Source organism: Sardina pilchardus, chromosome 8 (assembly GCF_963854185.1).
Source record: "Sardina pilchardus chromosome 8, fSarPil1.1, whole genome shotgun sequence".
NCBI lineage: Eukaryota > Metazoa > Chordata > Actinopteri > Clupeiformes > Clupeidae > Sardina > Sardina pilchardus.
The window spans coordinates 34931226-34953330 of NC_085001.1; the positions used below are offsets into that span (position 1 = coordinate 34931226).

The 22105-nt window shown below is 40.8% G+C and overlaps 1 protein-coding gene across 1 annotated transcript in view; it reads left to right on the plus strand.

Annotated features, from left to right (window-relative positions):
• LOC134089319 (selenocysteine insertion sequence-binding protein 2-like) overlaps positions 1-22105 on the plus strand; it is an 82858-nt gene that overhangs the window by 18098 nt on the left and 42655 nt on the right. Inside the window, exons 6-11 of the mRNA XM_062543760.1 lie at positions 4793-4890; positions 10834-10977; positions 11164-11250; positions 11331-11426; positions 17079-17211; positions 18794-18960. Coding sequence (XP_062399744.1) covers positions 4793-4890; positions 10834-10977; positions 11164-11250; positions 11331-11426; positions 17079-17211; positions 18794-18960 — 725 coding nt within the window. The remainder of the gene's footprint in view (positions 1-4792; positions 4891-10833; positions 10978-11163; positions 11251-11330; positions 11427-17078; positions 17212-18793; positions 18961-22105) is intronic.

Sequence of the window (22105 nt, forward strand, 5' to 3'; positions counted from 1 at the left end):
TTTGAGTGAGAAAGGTTGTTTTCCCTTCATGCCTCCCAAACAACTTGTTGGCATGTAGATAGTGCCTGATGGTTGTTTTGGAGACTTTGTGACCCCAAGATGCAACCATTTGATGCCATTCTGTAACAGTGAGTTTTGGAGATTTTTTTTATTTCTCTTACCATCCTCCTCACTGTGCGTGGTGGCAAAATAAACATGCGTCCTCTTCCAGGCTTGTTTACCACTGTTCCAGTTGTTTTAAACTTCTCAACGATTCCTCTGACCATAGATATGGGCAGGTGTGCGAGTGGCTATTTTCTTATAGCCATTGCCTTACTTGTGAAGGTTGACACACATCTGCCTTACTTGAACAGTGTGTTCCTTTGTCTTTCCCATGTTGAAGAGAAATGGCCTCTGTGTCACGTCATATTGATAGCCCAGGGAAACAGGATGTTAAGAATTACTAATTAAATGTTCCTACATACTCTGATTGACTTTGTAAACTACTGTAGAAATGACAGAAATGACAGAAATACTTAAATTACATTTATTTCCTAGGAATTGTTAGGGGTGCCAATAATTGTGGAACAGGTGATTTTATGAAGAATAATTATTTCTTAATGTGGGATTTTTTTCCTTCTAAATAAATGCACTTGTATTAAAAGTTGGATTTTACACTTTTTTTTCATTGTGGTCCTATATTATTTGGAAAAAAAATGAATTTATTAGAAGCTAAAGAACACATCTTAACCAGGGGTGCCAATAATTGTGGAGGGCGCTGTATCTTGAATATTTTATCCTGCTCGTTGTTGTGCAACAGGGTCAAAGTATGAGTAAAATTAAAGAGGTCTATTTTACACTTTTCCTATTCTTTCTATGGTTCTGTGCCTACCGGCAAACTTTTCACGCAGTTTGAGATATGTTGACGTGACGTCACAACATGGCCGACTTGGCCGAGAGAAATTAGCTAATGCTAATATGGTGCTGAAGAGGCATTTAGAAACGAAACATCCTCACTTGAAAGACAAGACGTGTCCTTCTTCAGAAGATCGATGAACCACAATCAAAGGCAAGAGGATCTTATGACGAACTGTGTGAAGGTGTGTGATGCAGCGCAGGAGGCTAGTTACTTAGTCGCTGAACTTATCGTTAAGCGGAAAAAACCTCACACCATTGCAAAGAGAAATTAGCTAATGCTAATATGGTGCCAAGTAAACTGAAGAAGCATTTAGAAGCGAAACATCCTCACTTGAAAGACAAAGACGTGTCCTTCTTCAGAAGATCGATGAACCACAATCAAAGGCAAGAGGATCTTATGACGAACTGTGTGAAGGTGTGTGATGCAGCGCAGGAGGCTAGTTACTTAGTCGCTAAACTTATCGCTAAGCAGAAAAAACCTCACACCATTGCAGAGAGAAATTAGCTAATGCTAATATGGTGCCAAGTAAACTGAAGAGGCATTTAGAAACCAAACATCCTCACTTGAAAGACAAAGACGTGTCCTTCAGAAGATCGATGAACCACAATCAAAGGCAAGAGGATCTTATGACGAACTGTGTGAAGGTGTGTGATGCAGCGCAGGAGGCTAGTTACTTAGTCGCTGAACTTATCGCTAAGCAGAAAAAAACTCACACCATTGCAGAGAGAAATTAGCTAATGCTAATATGGTGCCAAGTAAACTGAAGAGGCATTTAGAAACCAAACATCCTCACTTGAAAGACAAAGACGTGTCCTTCTTCAGAAGATCGATGAACCACAATCAAAGGCAAGAGGATCTTATGACGAACTGTGTGAAGGTGTGTGATGCAGCGCAGGAGGCTAGTTACTTAGTCGCTGAACTTATCGCTAAGCAGAAAAAAACCTCACACCATTGCAGACATCTTGCCTGCATGTGTTCCAGTGTGTGCACAGACGGCGCTGCCGCAATGACGGGGAGAGTGAAAGGATTTGTATCCAGAGTGAAAACACAACAACCCAATGTGAAAATAAACCATTGCATTCTCCACCGCGAAGCTCTGGTTGCCAAAACCCTGCCTCCTGAGTTGTCAGAGGTGTTAGGCCAGGCCGTGAAGATGGTCAACTTTATTAAGGCTAGCTTTACACGACAACGATCTGAACACAATCCGCAAAAGTGGCGTTGCGTTCCTACTTTTTATTTCGCGTTTAGACGAGCGTCTTTGGGTGGAAATCTGCATGCACACGGTGACGCAAAAGTGTGTGAAATTTGATGTAGTATGCATGCCAGGTGGCTAGGTGATACTGTGGAGCACTGCCAAACAACAACACCAAGAGCGCGCGCATGCGTTGAAACTTCCTTCTACTTTCTCCGTAGTAGCGCAAAATAGCCATAAGACTTAAAAGAAAATAGCCCACCGTCAAGAACCAAATCATGGCTAAGAACCGAGGCAAGACAGACAACTTTGTCTGGACAGACGAGGAGGTCGAGCTATTGTTGCAAACGACGTTGGATCACAAGTAATTAATTTGCCTTCTCTGTTCTGATATATCAGTAATTACTCTGCTTATGTGCTGAAAGGACTCCTGAATAGCTATCAAAGCAGCTAAGGCCACTTGAATGTCTGACTGATGGAAATAATCGACATATTTGTTATTTTTTGGCTGTACTGCACATGTATATGACGTCAACGCGTATGCGAGGATAGCCAGCGTGAGCAGCTCAGAGCACACTTTTGCGTTGTCAACCCTTTAGACGGGAACGCGACGGTGGAGCGTTTTTAAGATTTCCACTCTGGAGGGTGGGTTCATTTTTTTGCGTTTTTAAGCCCCAAAAACGCTGTCGCCGTCTAAACGAAAGGCACATCTGATAAAATATTTTGTCGGTTTCACCCGGGAGCGTTGTCGTGTAAAGCCAGCCTAAATCGCGGCCTCTGAAGTCACGTCTTTTCTCCATTCTCTGCACTGAGATGGGAGCTGAACATCAGAGTCTTCTCATACACACCCAGGTGCGTTGGCTTTCGCGGGGGAGAGTCCTCTCCCGTCTCTATGAGCTACGAGAAGAACTTCTAGAATTTGCCAAGCAACACGATGTGCCACACAAGGGACAGTTATCTGATGAGATGTTGTTTCGCAAAGCTCGCCTATCTAGCCGACATATTCGCTCATCTTAACGAGCTTAACACGAAAATGCAGGGCAGTAATGCAGACTGCATTGATGATGATTCGTGGATTCATGGCCAAGTTGGATCTTTGGCAAGAAACTTTGCGTGAAGGCTGCATGGATATGTTCCCTCTGACCACGATAGCGCTAGGCCAGCAAGGAGGGCGACTAGTCGCAGTTATCGCCTCACACTTGCAATCCTTGCAAGAAAGGTTTGAGCGCTACTTCCCCATGATGGATGTAGAAGAGCACGACTGGATACGTGACCCATTCAACCTGCTGTCTTCCACAAAGAAGCACACGTTCAAAGAAAAGGAGGAGTGCGCACAGCTTCGAATGGACCGCACATTACAGCTGGAGTTTGGGAAGGTGCCCCTTGATGTATTCTGGCCATCTGCAGCAGTTGAATCCCCCTTCATCTCCGGGCATGCTATTGCTGAACTTTTACATTTCCCCACCACCTACCTATGCAAAGTCGCATTCTCCTCGCTCGCCTACATGAAAAACAACAGAAGAGCGCGCCTGTCAGTAGAGCAGGACCTGCGAGTGGCCCTCTCGTCAATCTCACCGAGAATTAAAAAAACTCAGCGCTAATCAACAAGCTCAGGTCTCCCACTAATCCCCCAGTGAGTGCGTGTTGATTTCTAATCCATTATTCATTTTAAATATATTGTTGTAGGCCTATTCCACGTACATGTTTTGGTTTGGCTATTAGGCAAAAGTTCCTTTTGCAGCAAGTTCCCTGTTGTCTTGGCATATTTTTGAATACTTTTACATAACTTTCGAAACCTCTGTGTGACAAGAGAAAATACTTTTGCTTTAAGAAAATACAGATATGAAATGATTTATTAAATGTTATTTTGTTCTACACATGATATTTTGAGCCTAATCCATGTTGGATGTCTCTTTGAGCTACTGTGTGTGTTAAAGTAAACTGATTTACATGCCTATGTGGTTGGTTATTTATTTGTTTATTTATTTATTTATTTATTCATTTATTTATTTATTTATTAGTATGTGTGTGTGTTTGTTTCCTGTTACTTGTTATTTGTTACTTGTTGTTACTTATGTTGCTGCTCACAATTCACTTATAATGCATATAAATAAATAACAACTTTGTAATCATTTGTTTGATAATAATCATTTCATAATCAATTAGCTTAACATTCATTATAATCAGTAGCCTAACCACAAGTTAGTGTGCCTTAGCGCTCTGTTTGAATGTTTGGTGTGCCTTAGCCCTAAAAAGGTTGAGAACCTCTGATATAGATAGATGATCACGTCTTAATTGGTTTGAAGTCCTACAACAGCTTGCCCTTATGTCTTCGCCTCATATGGCAGTGAGGGATTCACAGTGGAATTATATCACTCTTACTTTTCCTGTAACAATAGGAGGACATTTGCTGATGTAGTCTACTCTAAAGTTCCTGATTTGGTCCATTTATTACCATTAAAGGCCCTTATCAAGCTACGAGTGTGAATGGAGGGGTAGTTGATATGTCCAATAGCTAGCGATATGTAGGATGGTAGTGAGTTGCTGACTGCTCACAACATCAGAAAGTAGTGTGTTATTTTGAAATGTGTGTTGCTGCTGACTGTAATCATTGAAATATCCATCCTTTTGTGACACAATCACTCTATACATTGTCATTTCCGAGGACAACATAACCATGGAATTTTTTTAATATATTACAGAATCTAGTCACCAACAGACTTCCTGGGCCAATGTTGCATCCCTGCCACCAAAGAAAACTTCTCTGAATAGTTCTGCCATGCCAAGTGCATCAACGGAGGTAAGAATTTCTTTGTGAGCTGTTTTTCAGTGTTCTGTATTCTACCAGACAAGTGACTGTAACACGAAATGGAAACTGATTAATCCGTGATCTGTCTTTAAACACAATCAAAAGGTGGAATGTTGAAGTGGTTGGAGGAAGGTTGTTTGGCAATGGCAGAGAAATTTGGCAAATTTTTCATGGGCACAACCCACGTACTCAGCGCTGTTTCTCAGCCCACAAATACAAATTCCTAAAAAATGGGGCACCTTTTGAGAGGGAACTTATTAACAGGCTTTCTAATACAAGATGTGTTGCCAAGAGCAGTTACCCCAGATAAATAATCTGACAAACACAAATCTCCTTACTTTTTGTGCTACGTTTATTCAGTTTATAACCAGAGTAGTGACTATTTTTCCAGGCTCTGCATTAATCTATCAAAAGATTTCACTGGATAATTAAATTAGATAATCACATCATCTGCAAAAAGGCTTATTACAGTATATGTTTTTTCCCAGTTAACCATATCAAGTGATTTTTCGGCATAAAGACAATGTGTCAGGATCCAAGGATGTCAAGACACAAGTGCGAGGCAACTTAGAAGTTTTATTCACCAAAGACAGGTTTCACAAAGGCACTCAGAAGTCAGAAGCAACACAAGAGCATTCTGTCTCAACTAAACAACCAGTAGACTTTGCAAAGTGCAAGCCAAATACAACTGAAATACAACTGAAAATCATTGGATGCAGGTGCAGGAAAACAATACAGGTGCAGGAAAACAGGTGAACACAGGTGCAGTCCATAAGTGATCAGCAGGTGGGCGATGCCAAACGTTGGAATGTCATTGTGCCTGAAGAGTGGGGCAATAACTTAAAGGTGGGGTAGGAGATGTTTGGAGCATTCTCTCTGGAGCATTTTTTAACATATTGCTTGAAATACTCTTCACAAGTTTTGACACAAAAAATAAAAAAAGTTTTAGTGGCCTCTATAACAAACAATCCAGGAAAAACACTATCCAGTCATAGTGAACGGACTGTTAAAGGAACCGTATGTAGGATTTTGGCCAAAACGAGTACTGCAATTACTTTCAAAATACTGTAGAGCGGTGTATCGCCTCCCCCTCCCCTCTGAGTCGCGGTTGCCAGCTAACTGCAGCAGGAACGTAGGCTGCTAGCTTTCAATGGCAAGTGCTGTTTTCCTCAGCATAATGACAGAGAAACTAACTCTGATAATGCATTGCTAACGTTAGCAATGACTAGGCCTACTAGCTGCTTTTATTTCCCAAACAATTAGCCTACCTTTTCAATTTCAACTTCAATTTCAACTGTTTCAAAAGTTGAACCTTTTTTGTTCAACTGTCATGAATAGGCTATTTAAAATGTCCATTTACAGTAGCCTAGCCTACAAGTAAGTTAGCCAAACTGATAAATCTTTACCTGTCCAGGAGCAAATTAACAACACGTCTGTCTTCAAATTCTCCTCCGTTTTCAGCCGTCTCAATCTCCTAAATCCTTGTTTTATTTAGACATATTTCGGATTCATAACAAGGTCTTTTAGGTTCCATAACGTTAGACATTTTTTATCTGACACGTTTGTAGCTGCAGCTGTCTATGGTGGTAACTAGCATAGCTGGCAACCCGGATGGCGAAATACTACTGACTTCGTGATTCGTAGATAAGTGTAGGGCGGCGCATCAAACCAAAACACAACATAACATCAACATCAGTTGAGGGCTGCAACTCCACTTTTAAATGACAATATCTTGGCCGGACTACTGTTGTCAGTGATATAAGTATTTGAAATTAGCATGATTTCTAAATGTCTAGTGACATATCAGGGCCATTTTATGATTAATTGAAATACATTTCCTACATATGGTTCCTTTAAAGGAACACTTCACCGTTTTTTCATATGTTATTCGCTTAATTAAGACGAGTTGATACATACCTCTCATGTTTCAATGTGTGCACTCACTGGCTCTGGCGCGCGGCGCAACTTTGATAGCATTTAGCTAGCCCAATGCATTCATTAGGATCCAAACAGAGATGAAGTTAGAAGCGACCAAACACCTCCATGTTTTCCCTTTTAAAATACAGTTACACGACTAGTCACACGACCAAGTATGGTGAGACAAAATAAAACGTGGTGCATTTCTAAGCAGGCAAAAGGGATAGCTATATTGTGTGGCGGAATAACATTGAGAGCACTTAGACTCTGCGCAGTAATATCCTCACTCCAAAGTGAAACAAAGTGCAAGAGTGAGGATATAACTGTGCCACACAATATACACAATATAGTTGCAGTCTTTTAACTAATGCCCCTAAAGGCTTTACTCAAAAGACTTCAATCTTTCAAGAATCTTTCCCAAATCTTGTCAAAGTCTGTCAGTCTAAGGCAGGCTTTGGATGTTTTCCATTTTCATTGTCAGATGCATGTCCGATATTGAGGGTAAACCCAGCAAGTCAAGAAAAGATTTTGTCTGTCCTATGACATTTAGGTATAGAGTTCCTTATAACAATTTCTGAATACATTTTCAATTTCCTTTGGGTCATATGTAAGTTGGTTCGATTTGGGGTCTTGTATGTTATGGTCAGCTATTTCTGTTTGCTGCTTACGCTGTTTTCTTGCCAATAATTTTGCAGCCTTTGGGTCTAGTTCAGGGGTTGGCAACCCAAAATGTCCAAAGAGCCATATTGGACCAAAAAAAAACAAATCTGTCTGGAGCCGCAAAAAATTAAAAGCCTGATGCGAAGGCAACACAGGCTGTACGTGTATTAGCTATATTAGCCTACTATCAAAAGGCTACAAATACATAATGAGCATTCATGATTAAATGTTTTTCCCTGCAGCGCATCCAGGAAAGAATGACACCACGTGACTACTCTGCTGTGCTGGTGCTTTAAGTTTAACTTCATTGAAATCACCATCCGTGAACGGTTTTCCACGCTTTATTATCTCTTGGGTTGAAACATTTCTCCAGAAGTAGCCTGCAATCGCACTTTCTCTCATTCTGCGATAATTGCTTGCCGTATTTCGGACGGTATAGCGGACATTCAGACCTGAAGCATAAATGCGAAATGTAGGCTGTATCACATCTAATGTAGAATTTCCGTCAATTGGGCTTTATTTTGCTGGGCAGATAATGAGCTAATAAATGCGGCCGCACTGTCAGCTGTGGATGCCTGACAGCGGAAGAGTGTAGTTTTTTACATCGTGAGTAACAGCTATATAGCCTTGCTGCATTACCTCTGCAGCGTGTTAGAGGGAACTGTTCAGTGACATGCATGTAATACTTCCCTTGATCATCGCTGACAAGTGCGGATTTTCTCCGAGAATGCATTCACGTAGCAGCTTTGGCGGCAACATTACGGAGAGATGACTAGGTCGGCAGCAGGAAAAGTTCGGACATATGCCTTCAGACAGCACATCCAAAAAAAACCTACCGTAAAAAGTCTGTTAAAGGGATATTCCGCCATTTTTGAAAATAAGCTCATTTTCCACCTCCCCTCGAGCAAAACAATTGATATTTACCTTTTTCCCGTTCATCCAGCCATTCTGTGAGTCTGGCGGTACAACTTTTAGCTTCAGCCAAGCATAGATCATTGAAACGGATTAGACCAGTGGCATGTCGCCTGCTAGCATCATGTTTAAAGGAATATTTCGGTATTTTACACTTTAGATCTGTTTTCGGTATTGCCTAGCATGAAAATGAGTGTTTGACACAGAAATCTCGATGATTGAGCCCGTTTGTGGAATTTGGCAGATTTAGAATGGAACTCTGTATGGCTTTAACATTGCTCGCTTTGTGCATGGTCTATTCTGTCCTTAAAACACCCCCAAACGTTCGTTTTTTAAAAGTGTGCAGCTCACCGAGTGGTAACTGGTCTTCAACGATCTTCTATAGCAAGTTTAGCAGCGAAATACAGCTTCTGTCATCTGTTATCAGGGATTTTCGAAATCCCGGAAGTACTTTTTCAACCGTGTGTGCCTAATATAACAGAACAGAATTTTAATTTCACTGCGAAACTTGCTATAGAAGATCGTTGAAGACCAGTAACCACTCGGTGAGCTGCACATTTTTGAAAACGAACGTTTAGGGGTGTTTTAAGGACAGAATAGACCATGCACAAAGCGAGCAATGTTAAAGCCATAAAGCTCCATTCTAAAGCTGCCAAATTCCACAAACAAGCTAAAATCGTCGAAATTTCGGTGTCTAACACTCGTATTCATGCTAGGCAATACAGAAAACGGGCTTAAAGTGTAAAATACCGAACTATTCCTTTAAAAGTGACTAAGATTTCTGGTAATTTTCCCATTTAAAACATGTCGCTAGGATACGGGAACGCTGGCGAGTCACGCCGCTCCGTCTAGCTTCTCGTTTATGTTAGAATTTTTGTCATAAAATTCATTTTATGTTATGTTTTGTTCCGTCTTCGTTTGAAATATTTGAGTTAAATGCCAACGACATGTAGGTCCTTTTTTCAGCGCGGTTTGTGGCTGGCATATCGCTTTTTTGAGCCTAAAACAGTCCGGCCCGCAACATCATTGCCAACTGAAAGAAGATTCTGGACTGCCTAGGCTACTACCTGTCGCTAAAGTCATTTTGAGTGCACTACGAGGCGGCCTTCTCAGCGTCTGGCCCTGCGAACTTCAATCGGGACAGCTCTAAACTGAACTCGTCAAACATCTTGACCGAGGAGCTACCGGACTGCCTGCCTTGATGACTAGCGATCTGGATGGGGATGTGTGCAGAAGGACATGCTAGCCGGCTGGACTGCAGCTGCTTGGATTTGCGTTGGCCAGGATAGGAGGGGTTTCTCGGGTCCAACGATCTGTTTTGGAGCTCTCTTCAGTAGCAGCCTTGGTGGGACTCGTGAAGGACTCAATGTTGCGCCAAGATTGCCTTTTTGGACTTATTGAGTGTTAGTCTATGTTTGTCTGACTTTACTTGTTTGTAGTGGTTGTCTAATGTCTGTCTTGATGTCTGTACAGGAACGCTGTGCGAATACGCCGCTCTGTCTGGCACCTGGCTATTTTGTGTCAGTATTTTCAATTCATTTGTGAAGCGACCTTGGGTGTCTTGAAAGGCGCTATATCAATAAAATGTATTATTATTTATTATTATGTCTCTTGATTGCCTTGATTATTATGCCAGATGAGATTGTAGTTCCATGTCAAATCAGCCTAGAAAAACGCCAGGTTTCATTTTCAGTTGGTCTTATTGCACTTTCTAACTTGAGAAGAGACACGTTTTAAATGGGAAAATTACCAACCATAGGCTGAAACGCGTGTCGCAGGCCATCATATCTTCGTTGACAGAAATGTAATATTTATTATGCATTTTTACAGCATTGGGAAACGCTAAGAATATTTGCCCTCCTACAGAAACCATATTGAAACAAAAAATATATCCCCCCCCATTCATTTTTAGACATTTTTGAAGACGCTCCAGGGAGCCACCAGGGAGGGCGCTAATAAGCTGGATGCGGCTCTAGAGCCGCGGGTTGCCGACCCCTGGTCTAGTTCATAATACATTTCTTTGAAGTATCTAGCTTTCATCTCCTCATAAAATAATGAAATAGCTGGCCTTTAAAAATAAAAATCTGCCTGCCCCTATGTTAGCCCTATGTGTTAAATTCCCATAGGGTTACATAGGGGGTCAAATACTTCCTTCCCCCTAGCAGTTAGGAAGAACATTTATTTATTTACGATACATTCTTCAATCACAAAGAAAATCGGTGAATTAAGGCATTAGGATCAATTGTCAAACGATGATTTTAAATTCCTTTTTAGGCAACTTTTAGCATGGTATCAAATACATTTTCTCCCCACTGTATAGGCTAACTGCTCTGACTCATTTCCAACAGTTAACTGTGTCAGATTAGGTTATTGCTTGCACAGAGAAGAGATAGCAATAGCAAAGTTAATACAAGCTTATTAGAGTAATTCATGTTATTTTTCTAGATTTTGGATCAAACATCTCAAAACACAAAGGCAATGCTGAAGAAGAGGAAAAAAAGGAAGAAGAAGGTACATCAGTTGACCTCAGAAGACACTGACGTGGAGAAGGTTGATGTTTTCATGCTTAAAGATCCTCCCAAATTTGAAGTAAGCCTTCAAACATTTGAATAGTACAATCTTGCTTTGGTTGTTAATTTTTTTGAAATAGTGCAATCTTGCTTTGGTTGTCAATCATAATGTTAAAAACCAATCCCATTTCCTCTAAAATAGTGAAACATGCAGCATGCTGCCTTTGTGGGGGAAAATAGCCTCTAATCTGATATTTAATTACAGGATGAAGAGGAGTTCCCTGGACTGGTTGTATCACCTGCATATCTTCGCAAATTTCAAAGAGACCTCCAAACAAGGCCACCCAAAGATGTAAGTATTGACCAAAAATTAAAACCATTGTACATGTAGTTAACATGCCACAGCCATTGCAAATTAGCATTCTTTTCCAGGTGGCACAATATGATGGATTAACATCGTCACAAAAAGAGGTTACTGCACAGCAATTTGAAGAAAAGGTGAACACAAGACCGAAGGGGAAAGGGCAGGTTGGTGTTAAAAGTTTTATTTTCTGTTGAGAAGCCAACTAACTGCTCACAATCTGTTTTGTTGGTGATGTTGTTAGTTCTTCTGTTGAGCACGCAGATGTTGTATTGTGCCAGTTGTGAATTGCTGTTGTATCCCGCTTCATCTTGTGTAAATAGACTTGTTTGTTGATCGACCACTCTGGGACCCCCAACCACAGGGCTCTTCAATTAGCGGCCCGCGGGCCAGATCCGGCCCCCGAGATACTTTGTAGTGGCCCTTGAAGTGTTGGCTGATGTTATATGAGCAAATCCTTATATTCGGTAGAGACGTAAATAGCTGGTGGAAAACACGATAATGGAGGTACAGCGATAGGCTACACTGCGAGTAGCGGCTATAAATAATGTTCTGTGTGGTGCGTTGCCGTTGTAGGCTACTGTGTTATTATGCAAAGACGTTACTTGTGCCTTGCTTTGTTTTTACGCAGCATCACCAACATGTTGACGTACGCCAAATCCAAGTTGTTTTCCTCAAAGCATGAAGCATTTTTGGTGCACGAAATCTCACCGGTAGTGTGCCTCTCCAGTCCAAGCAGATCCTCGCGAAAATATTCGCCACTCGTAATGTAGCTATTGGAGCAAATAATCGGTTCCCCTATGTAACCCTATGGGAATTTAACACATACAGATGGTACGGGTTGAGAATGCTCCTTTCTTTCCCGCACATCGGGACTCCCGAAGCATCGGGAAAACTGCAACCGCAAGGGGGCAACATAGACCGCCCTAATAATATGAAGGTTCGGCTCATGGAAAAACCCGAGGACACCGCGCTGGTGACAAGCGGAGAAAAGAGACATGACGCTCGGCATGTTAGATTGCAGTTGCAGAGTTTTCGAATGTTTACAGCCTACCTCACAGCTCTCTCACTCGACGTAGCCTATAACTCAGTCAGTCCAGCAGAGATGCCAGAGCAACGTTTTGGTCAATGGAGGGGGAGAGAAATGCTCCGCATATCCGTCTCATTTAATCATTAAAATGAAAGTGATGACTGGCGAAATTAATCAAACGACGTTTCAATAAACCATTGTTGAAATGAATGAAAATGGTTAAAATCGCCTATAGGCCTATCAGAAGGAAATAGCCTTCAATTCAACCTGAAATACTCGAAAGGCAACCTTAGATTAATTCATGAATTCATTACGGTTAGCCTATAGACCGCATTTCCGTGTATAGGCTATTTTAAAACGGAGGCATGTTCATTTTAACCGGCGACGCTGGGTAGCCTACATGTACCCAGCACTTGTTATCACAGATTTTGTCCCCACCACTTTTGACGACTGAAAATAAAATGTATTTAACATAAATCTCTTTAATACATGCCTATGCTTGTCACTTTACTTATAACCGTAGGCTACATGCATGGAGAAGATTGCGCATTTTGTAACATTGTAACAATGGATGGTCAGATATGCGATAGGGCAGTGAGGGTGATTCATTGTAACCATCGACTAGGAGGCCTAGCTCCGCAATATAAGTTTCTACGTATGTATCGTATGCATGTTCATGTTGATTCAGAGATACCATAGGCTGCTGGGCGTCAAGCTATATGACAGCATTTTATCATGTGGTGAATTAATAACTAACGTCAGTTTAACATGTCAAGTGCATGGCACGAATAAAGCATCACGGTGTTAACAATCGAGCTGTGGCGAAATTGGTTGGAGCATGTGCAAGGTACGCCAGCGATCGGGGTTCGAAACCCACTCGAAGAACCTCTCCGGAGCTCATCAAGAGAAAAGTTGTTGTTTTATTAAAAAATGAAAGATTTTCTGTTTTGCGATTTTTTTTATGTTTGCGATGTCTGCTGAAAAGAAAAGTTAATAGCCTATGTGAATTCGTGGTTCAGCGCACACTCACGCACATTTTTACATTGACATAGTGTCGGGCTCAGGTGTCTGTCGAGAGAGAAGAGGGAGAGGCAGTCGTCCTCAGTGCCACATATAGGTAGGCTATAATGTAGTGAACTGGTTAGACGAGTGTGGGGGAGGGGGCATGATCGCACAAGACAATTGCTCTTCATGAAATGGATCTCACATACGGCTGTCGATTTTTAAATGTAGCCTAGGCCTACTACACCACTTGCGAAATCGGACGTGGCACATAGCCTAATTATTAGGCTACTGGATTTAATATAGCAAATCCATGGACTTTGTTCATCCTATATATACAATAAGTATAAAATCCGACAATCCAAAACGATAACGAGATCTCCCAGAAACGAAAAACAAGTTTGTTGAGTAGCCTAGTCCTTCCAACAATCTCAGCTTTTGCGTTTGATAGATAAAAGGCATCCTGTCCTGCTGTATTCCAATGAGAAAAAAAAACATCCAAGGTATAGGGTCACGGTAATGCAGAATGCTCGGAAAAGTTCTTCAGATACAAATTTTTTACTGAATTAAAGGAAAGAAAATGTATCACCGGGGTTTCGGGGCTTGCGAAGGCATTCGTTGATCTTATCGATGCAGTCCTTGCGGCCACTTCTCCCCATCGTAGGAAACTTTCTGTTTAGGGTTGACAACACAAAGGCCTTCACGTTGTGTGGCAGTGCTTGCTTGCCCTTCGATCCATCCCAGTTGGTGGTTTTGCACCTGTCCCTGAGTTATAGTTTATATCATGGGTCTTCAACCGGGGGTCAAGGCGTTCTGTGTGAATTCATTAATCCAACGTTCTCCGCGATGTCATACCATCAAAATGAAACGATAACGATAATCTTGTGTGTTTGTGTTTCCTTGTGTAAGACAAGTTATATTTACACAAGATGCAGAGGCTCTCTGTCTGTATCAGGTTGAGCAAATGAAGCTTTGCCTGAATTTAGCTGAATTTATACCACCAGAGAGGGTTAAAGCGGAGCTTCTCACACTTGAATATTAATTCGCCAATGTGAATGTAACGGTAAACACAGCAACGTTGTATCTAGGACAGCGGCAATATAAACGAAAATGATAGTAGCAGTGGTATAAACGGGATAATCAACTCCGCGCCGTGCGTTTATTGGAAAATAATGCACTGCAATAATGCCCGCGGCGTCGGGACCTTATTAACACTTAAAACGTGCATTATTTTCCTAGAAACGCACGGTGCGTCGTTGATTATCCCTTACATATCCACCTTAGTTGACCCTTGTGACATTCATTCTATTATAGGGCGAGTTTATGCAACACTATGTAAAGAATTATCAGAAACGAGTTGTATAAAGCAGTTACCCCCCTGTTAATAATAACTTATGTTTAGAATGTGTGTGTGCGTGCGCGTACGTGCATGCATGTAGGCACTAATGACTGACGGTTCAAATAATAGGCATGATTTGAGGTGTGCCAGGTGTGGGGGTCCGTGCTCAGTCTCTCTCACAGCCAAGGGGTCCTTGGGCTGAAAAAGGTTGAAGACCCCTGGTCTATATGAGTAAGCGCTTATGCTCTAACCGCATAATAAAAGAAGCACCTGCATTCCACAGCAGTGCTTATGGCAAGGCTATTAACACCTGTCACTGAGCTATGGACAAGCAGTTATGCTCGAAAATTATCATAATAACAGAGACACCTAATTGTATGGCTCTATGTTTAAACACATAAAATTAGCAAGCATTTCCTCCCGATAGCAGCAACGTTTGCTTTCTTTTTCTGTCGGTCCGCGGTTGCTTGGTCAATTGCGCAGCAAATTATCAGATCACCGGACCTAATTTCACTCCATGTCTCGCGGATCAGCAGCAGTCTCCACGTTTCGCGGCCCATAGTTTGAGAAACGCTGCATTAAAGTGTCATTTGGTTGTAGGCTATATGTTTAGCGATTTCTTTGTGTGTTTTTCATTGTAGTGTGTGTGCATTGAGTAGTTCCTTAAAATATGGAACAGAGAGCGTCCCGTAGCCTGTTCAATACGGAAGAAGACTAACTATTACCTATATATTTCTTATAACGAAACGCGAAGAAAAAATACGAGGACTGACCGTCTCGTTTCTCCGCGTTTCCCCCAATACCATGGCGACAAAGAGAAATAAATATGATTTGACATTTAAGCTGATTGCTGACAAATTTGCCACACAATTCGGGAGAAGCAGCGGACAGGAGCGCCACCACAAGCAAGCACTTCTAGCCCAAATTAACATGGCAACGTTGCCTATGACTAAAGTGTCTAAGTAGACTAGTCCTACTAATATTACATTTGATTGGTAACATGTTTGTAGTGCGCCAGTTTACCCATCCCCTACATCAAAACAGCTTAGAATCAATCAAAGAATCAGCTGTGTCGGCGATAGGCTGTAGGCGATTTTCTATAACCATTTTCATTCATTTCAACAATGGTTCATTGAAACGTCGTTTGAATAATTTCGCCAGTCATCACCTTCATTGTAATGATTAAATGAGATTAAGGAGTCGACTATTGACGGATATGCGGTCTTCATCATTTTGAAATGCGGGATGAAACTTTCTGCCACCTGGTGGTTGTTTGGGTACATTGCCTTAGCCTCGAAAAAAATCAGCTTGACGGCCTGCGGGATCTCTTCGGGAGTCCCGCGGGAGAAGGTGCATTCTTAACCCGTACCCACTGTAGGGTTAACATAGGGGCAGGTTGATTTTTATTTTTAAAGGCCAGCTATTTCATGGATCCAGGATATTATGCATCCCGATAAAGTTCCCTTGGCTTTTGGAATTAAAATAGCCCCACATCATCACATACCCTTCACCATATCTAGAGATTGGCATGGTGCTTTTTCCAGTAGGCCTAGTAGCCTGTTTGATTTGCATTGAGCTCAATGAGCATATGTTAAATTCCCATAGGGTTACATTGGGGGTCAAATACTTCCTTCCCCCTAGCATTTATGTATTTACGATACATTCTTCAATCACAAAGGAAATTAATGTACTTAGCGGTTTTATTTTTACTCAGTTTTTGAGTTAAGACATTAAGATCAATTGTCAAATTATGATTTTATATTCCTCTTTTTAGGCAACTTTAGCATGGTATCAAATACATTTTCTCCTCACTGTATCTATCTATCTATCTATCTATCTATCTATCTATCTATTTATCTATTTATCTATTTATCTATCTACTGTATCTATCTATCTATCTCCCTAGAGCACAAGGATTCTTTCAGTTTTCCTTGTGAGGGCAGAGTTGCTTGTCTGTTGCAATGCATGCATATGTTTCTGGTGAGGAGGATCAATATTCTTTGATTTGAATATTGTCCTACATAGTCCAGCAGCCAAATGCCATAATTTAGGTGAACCTGGTTTTGTCGGTTAAAGTTTTTTTTTTTTTTTTTTTTTTTAGCAGAATCTAGCAGACTAGGGGTACCTCTTTAAGATTTAGGAGGGTGCCCGGTGATTTTAATTGGAGGACATTTAATTGCAGTATACACTTGAATCATACCCTGTAATTAAGATGACCAAAATGGCCAAGTAGTTACACTGGATAACAAAGTGTACTATTTGGAGTTAGGCTGTCACTCACTATTCAGTTTAGGTTCTTATTTAGAAATGTTACTCTGAAAGTGCTGTCCAGGACTGTCAGGACAATAAAAAACTTGAACTTGAGCTTGAACTTGAACTGTGTATTGGTTGACTATTGCCCTTCACAGCAATTTGTATAGATCTTACTCTTCTGATTCTCATCAACAGAGAGCAGAGAAACCCAGTGGCAGAAAAAGTAAGAACCCTGTGCAGTTGGATTTGGGGAATATGCTGGCTGCGTTGGAGTTGAAGCAGCAATCCCAGAGAGGGAAACCGGAGCAAAAGCCGGTCACATTATCAGGTACTGCAATCTTACTTTATACAGAAATGTATTTTCCTCCTTTAACAGAGTCTTTTAGACACTGTTGAGATTTCTTTAGATTAATTAATTTTAAACGTTATTTTACTCCTGATATACATTGTCAGTGCTGCTGACTTCCCAATCTCAAAATAAATGCATCAAACAAAATGCTTTTAAAATGTATAGTGTAAATGGGTGAAAGACAATACCGTGGATTGTTTCTATCCCAAATATATGCATTTTACATAAAACATAAGTCACAACAGAGCTGTTATTGTGTTAAGTTATTTAAGAAAATGTTATGACATATATATATTTTTGAGACAAAATAATTACAAATAGACTTGAATGAAACCCTATGTGATGTCTTTTCATTGCTGTGAAAAATGTAAAAGCCTGGTTGGGATTATACACACACACTCCTCGTTTTGTTGCAAGAAAAAAAAAAAAATATTTGTCCAGTTGCAGAAACAAAAAATGTGAGTGAAAAGTTGTCAATTAAGTCAAAATAAGTAGTGATGTTTGGAGCATGGTTCATACTGTTCATCACAGAGATGAGGACTCGAGTCAGACTCGACTCCCGATTTTGATGACTTGAATTAGGAATTACTAACTCGACTTGGACTTCCATGCTATTGACTCGGACTTTGCCCCTTTGACTAATAATGACTTGTGGCATGGGTAAAATTATTTGTGTCTTATCAAAATATAACTACTGTATATCCTACCCATATCAAGAAAACAAATTGTTTGTTTTTTGGGCTTGCGATTATACGTGTGTTAAAACTTTTTAATATGTAAAGTATGAAACATTGACAAGAATGATCTATAGAAAGTATGATTGATAACATATTCATATGTGGTTGCATAATGCGACAGACACTTGTTTAGAACTGAAAAAAATAAGTAATAATAAAAATAATTCCCTTCAGGACGAAGCAAAACCCCTCCGCTGCGCGTCGGGGTTCTGTTCATCCTGTCGAATTATTTTCCGATAATGACCGGCGTTCCCTTACATAATCATTATATTTCCATTATGCTATTTTCATAATTTGTAGATGTCGTTATCACGATTAATCGATTACATTACATTACATTTACTTTAGCTGACGCTTTTTATCCAAAGTGACTTACAACATGAAAAAAACATTTAGGTTTTTAAGAGCATTTCTAACAACATAAAAAGCCACAATAAGTGCATCAATAGGTGTAATATGTGCATAAATGAGTGTAATAAGTGCATGAATGAGTGTGATTGTCTGAAGTAGTGTTATGAGAGGAGATGTTGCACAGCATGAATTCTGCTCTCACCTATTATTTGAACTCATGGGCAAAGTGAAACTAACTAAACTAAAATTGTCTCAACGGCAGTAGTCAATGGCAAAACAGTTCTACACAGTCATTATCTTTCACTATTGACTGATTACTATCGAAAAGGCAAGGCAGTTTTATTTGTAAAGCACATTTCTTACACCAAACCATTTCAGTGTGCTTTACAGAAGAATGAAAAACGGTACTATTGATGAAAACATTGTGCACTATGTTTAATCACTGTTAATACTAAAGCATAGTGATGGTTTAGTTGGAGGTGCGCTACCTGCGACGCAGAGAGAACCATCCCATCAGAAGAAGCCATTGTGGGTACAGGACAAGATTGCTCACAATCCCTTGGACTCTACGAGTCCTCTTGTAAAGAAGGGAAAACAGCGGGAAGTCCCTAAGGCAAAAAAACCAACTCCTTTAAAAAAGGTAAGATGCACATTTAATCCTATGAGGCCTGCTCTATTTTCAGGGCATTCTCACTACCTTTAGTGACAAGTATTTATCCTGGTCATTCACACATGCTATATATTGTTTTTGTTTTTTTTTTCTTCAGAAGAGTCTAGGCTACTAAGATCTGCCACTATTTAATTGTATTAAGACTTGCACTGATGCATGTATTATTCAATTCTTACATTTTGAAATGTATCTCACCCCAGCAAGCTGCTAGCTAACTCCTGTGTGTGTGTGTAAGCCTGACTGTTCTGAATCAGGCAATATAAGAACCATGATGGAGGGAGACTCTTGGGCTGAGCCATTTACAGAAACATGTGGTGTGTGCCTTACAGAAATAAATGTCATTTTTTATTTAGTGATGAAAAATGACCTTTCTGTGCTCCACATCTGTGACGCAAACTAATCTGACCTAACTTGACCTGAGCAAGCACACCAGCCTGTGTGTGCAACACATGATGATTCTCTACAACGACTTTGTACTGCATTGCAATGAGTAAAGTAAAGTAAAGTAAAATAAAGTAAATTGTTTGTTTGTCGAGAAAAGTGTGATGCAATGTGAGCCTTGAATTGGATACTATGCAGGAATTTGCTAGGATCTAGAAACACGATTATGAACATGCTTTGCCATAGAGAAATACATGTCTGGGTGTCCCGAGACAGTGTCTGGGTGTCCCGGGACAGTGTTTGGGTGTCCCGGGACAGTGTCTAGTGTGCAGGGACAGTTTCTGGGTGTCTCGGGACAGTGCTTGGGTGTACCGAGACAGTGTCTGGGTGTCCCGGGACAGTGTCTAGTGTCTCGGGACAGTGCTTGGGTGTCCCGGGACAGTGTCTGGGTGTCCCGGGACAGTGCTTGGGTGTCTCGGAAGAGTGTCTGGGTGTCCCGGGACAGTGTCTAGTGTCCCGAGACAGTGTCTGGGTGTCCTGGGACAGTCAACAGGCCACCAGCAACAGTACAGTACAGTTATTGCTCCCACTGCTACTGGAGATAGCAGTGGGAAAGTGCGAAGTGTGCTTGCTCCGACGTGCTGCGACAGCGCCCTGGCAGGAGACGCGACCGCTCGCCCTCAGGTCAAAGTGCCAAAGTTTGGCCAAGACGCGAAGCTGCTTCGAGTTTGGCGGCGTTGCCCTCGATTGCCGAATTCTTACACTGACCTGACGGGTTGCCTAGGTTCATCAGTGGTATGGCCCAGAGCACCTCCAATGTGAAAATGTAGATGTCATCCCAAAGACGTAACGAGATATGAGCCAAAATGCATTTTTGCTAATTGCGGCGCCCCCTAGTGGCCAAATTACGACAAATTTACTGAGGCTACTTTGGATGGTGTCCCAAATCATCTTGATACCTCAAAGCGTTTCCGAGACTTGACCTCAATTCCTGTTTGGAGGCTTCGCCATCGAATTTGATTGGCTGCCACGGGCGAACGCTTTGATGTATAGAAATGAAATGTACACCTCTAAGGTCTGTACACCTTGTGTTGAATTAAGTATGAGTTGTTCACGTGTAGCCAGCATGAAACACGTAACCACTGAAGGAGGAGGGAGCCTAAGGAACTAGGCATGTTTCTAGAACAAATACGAGTAATGTTAGGAGTATAGCTATCCTGTTATGCGGGAACATCCACAGTTTACTCACTGTTGAATAAGTTGCAATGTGTTATAGCCTCAAATGGATGGTAAAATAAACAGGACGACTCACCTGTTCAAATTATGTAATAGGATAAAATTTGGTTTTGATATGTCAAAGCAACCAGGCTCTTACTGGTTAACGTTTCTGAATATGAAATCGATTTTGGATTGGTTGCATGTGATAAAAGTAGGGCTGTCAAAATAACTGATTAAGGCGAGACACTACAGGTGAATAGGGTAACATTTTTAAATAATAGATATCACCATGAAACTTCCTCAGTTGATTACTATATGTATGAGAAAAAAATGTATTACAAGTTTCTGAAATTATTATGTTTAATTATGCAAATTAGGCATTATCTAATTAAATATGCGCGATTTTGCATATATTTTCGGTAGATAGATCTGGACATATGATAAAGCCAGGTGATTTTTTTTCTTTTTCATTTTGTTTACACACAAGATGTTAACAAATTTAAAGAGGGATTTCAGGATATCTTCTTTCATTACCAAGGAAATCAAAATACACTGTCTATAGCCCTGAAAAATCAATTTTCGCCATGTTTTTTTTTAATTAAAATGTCACATAAATCAGGCCAAGAATGATTTATTAACAAATCCCTCTGTAAATATCTTCAGAATACTGCTAAGTGTATAACTGGAAAGTTTGGTGTACATAGGTGCTACATAGGCTGAGAAGTATCTACCGGAAAATGACATAAAACTAATTTTGAGAAAACGGCATTTAAAGATTTGAATAGGGGAATTTAATACATTTCTATTGGAAAATTGCTCAAAAACATAATAAATGCTCAGGCCCTTAGTAATAATAATATAGAACATTCCAAGCTCCTGAAAATCAGGGCCAGATGTACTAAGACAGCGCTAATACCGAGTGTTCGTATGCGCAGAATGCGAACGCTGTGCTTTACTATATTGCGTGGAATTTACTAAGCTGTCACTTCATTACGTTAACTGCGTCCAACACCGCCCGTTCCCGCCCCCTGTACAACGCCAATTGCGCTGTGCGGAGCTGAACGACAAGCGCAGTTGAATATTGCAACATTAAAAAGAATCAAAGTTTAGCGATCATACATGATACAAAGAAATGTCAACGAGCAGCGACAGAGAGAGTAGGCCTAGTAGTTCTACTAATCCACTAAAACAAAAAAAATACTTGAACTATTTACTACACGTAGACCAGGGCTATGACTTAAAATAGAGTCTAACAGATTGAGAAGGGCCATGTCGTGAAAGAGACAATACGATATTACAGAGGCAAACGAAAGTTAAGGTTGCTTTTGACATAGTACAATGAAGAAAACTGATGCTCTGAATACTGATTCAGCTGTCTGTAAACGTTTTTCTAAGAGAAGCAGTCAACCGCAATTTGGATTACACCTGCTTTTAGCAGGCGGAAGTTTTTCGACGCAAAATAGACGTGCGCTGTTTTCATACATATGGCGGAATACTTAATCAATCGCTAATAGCA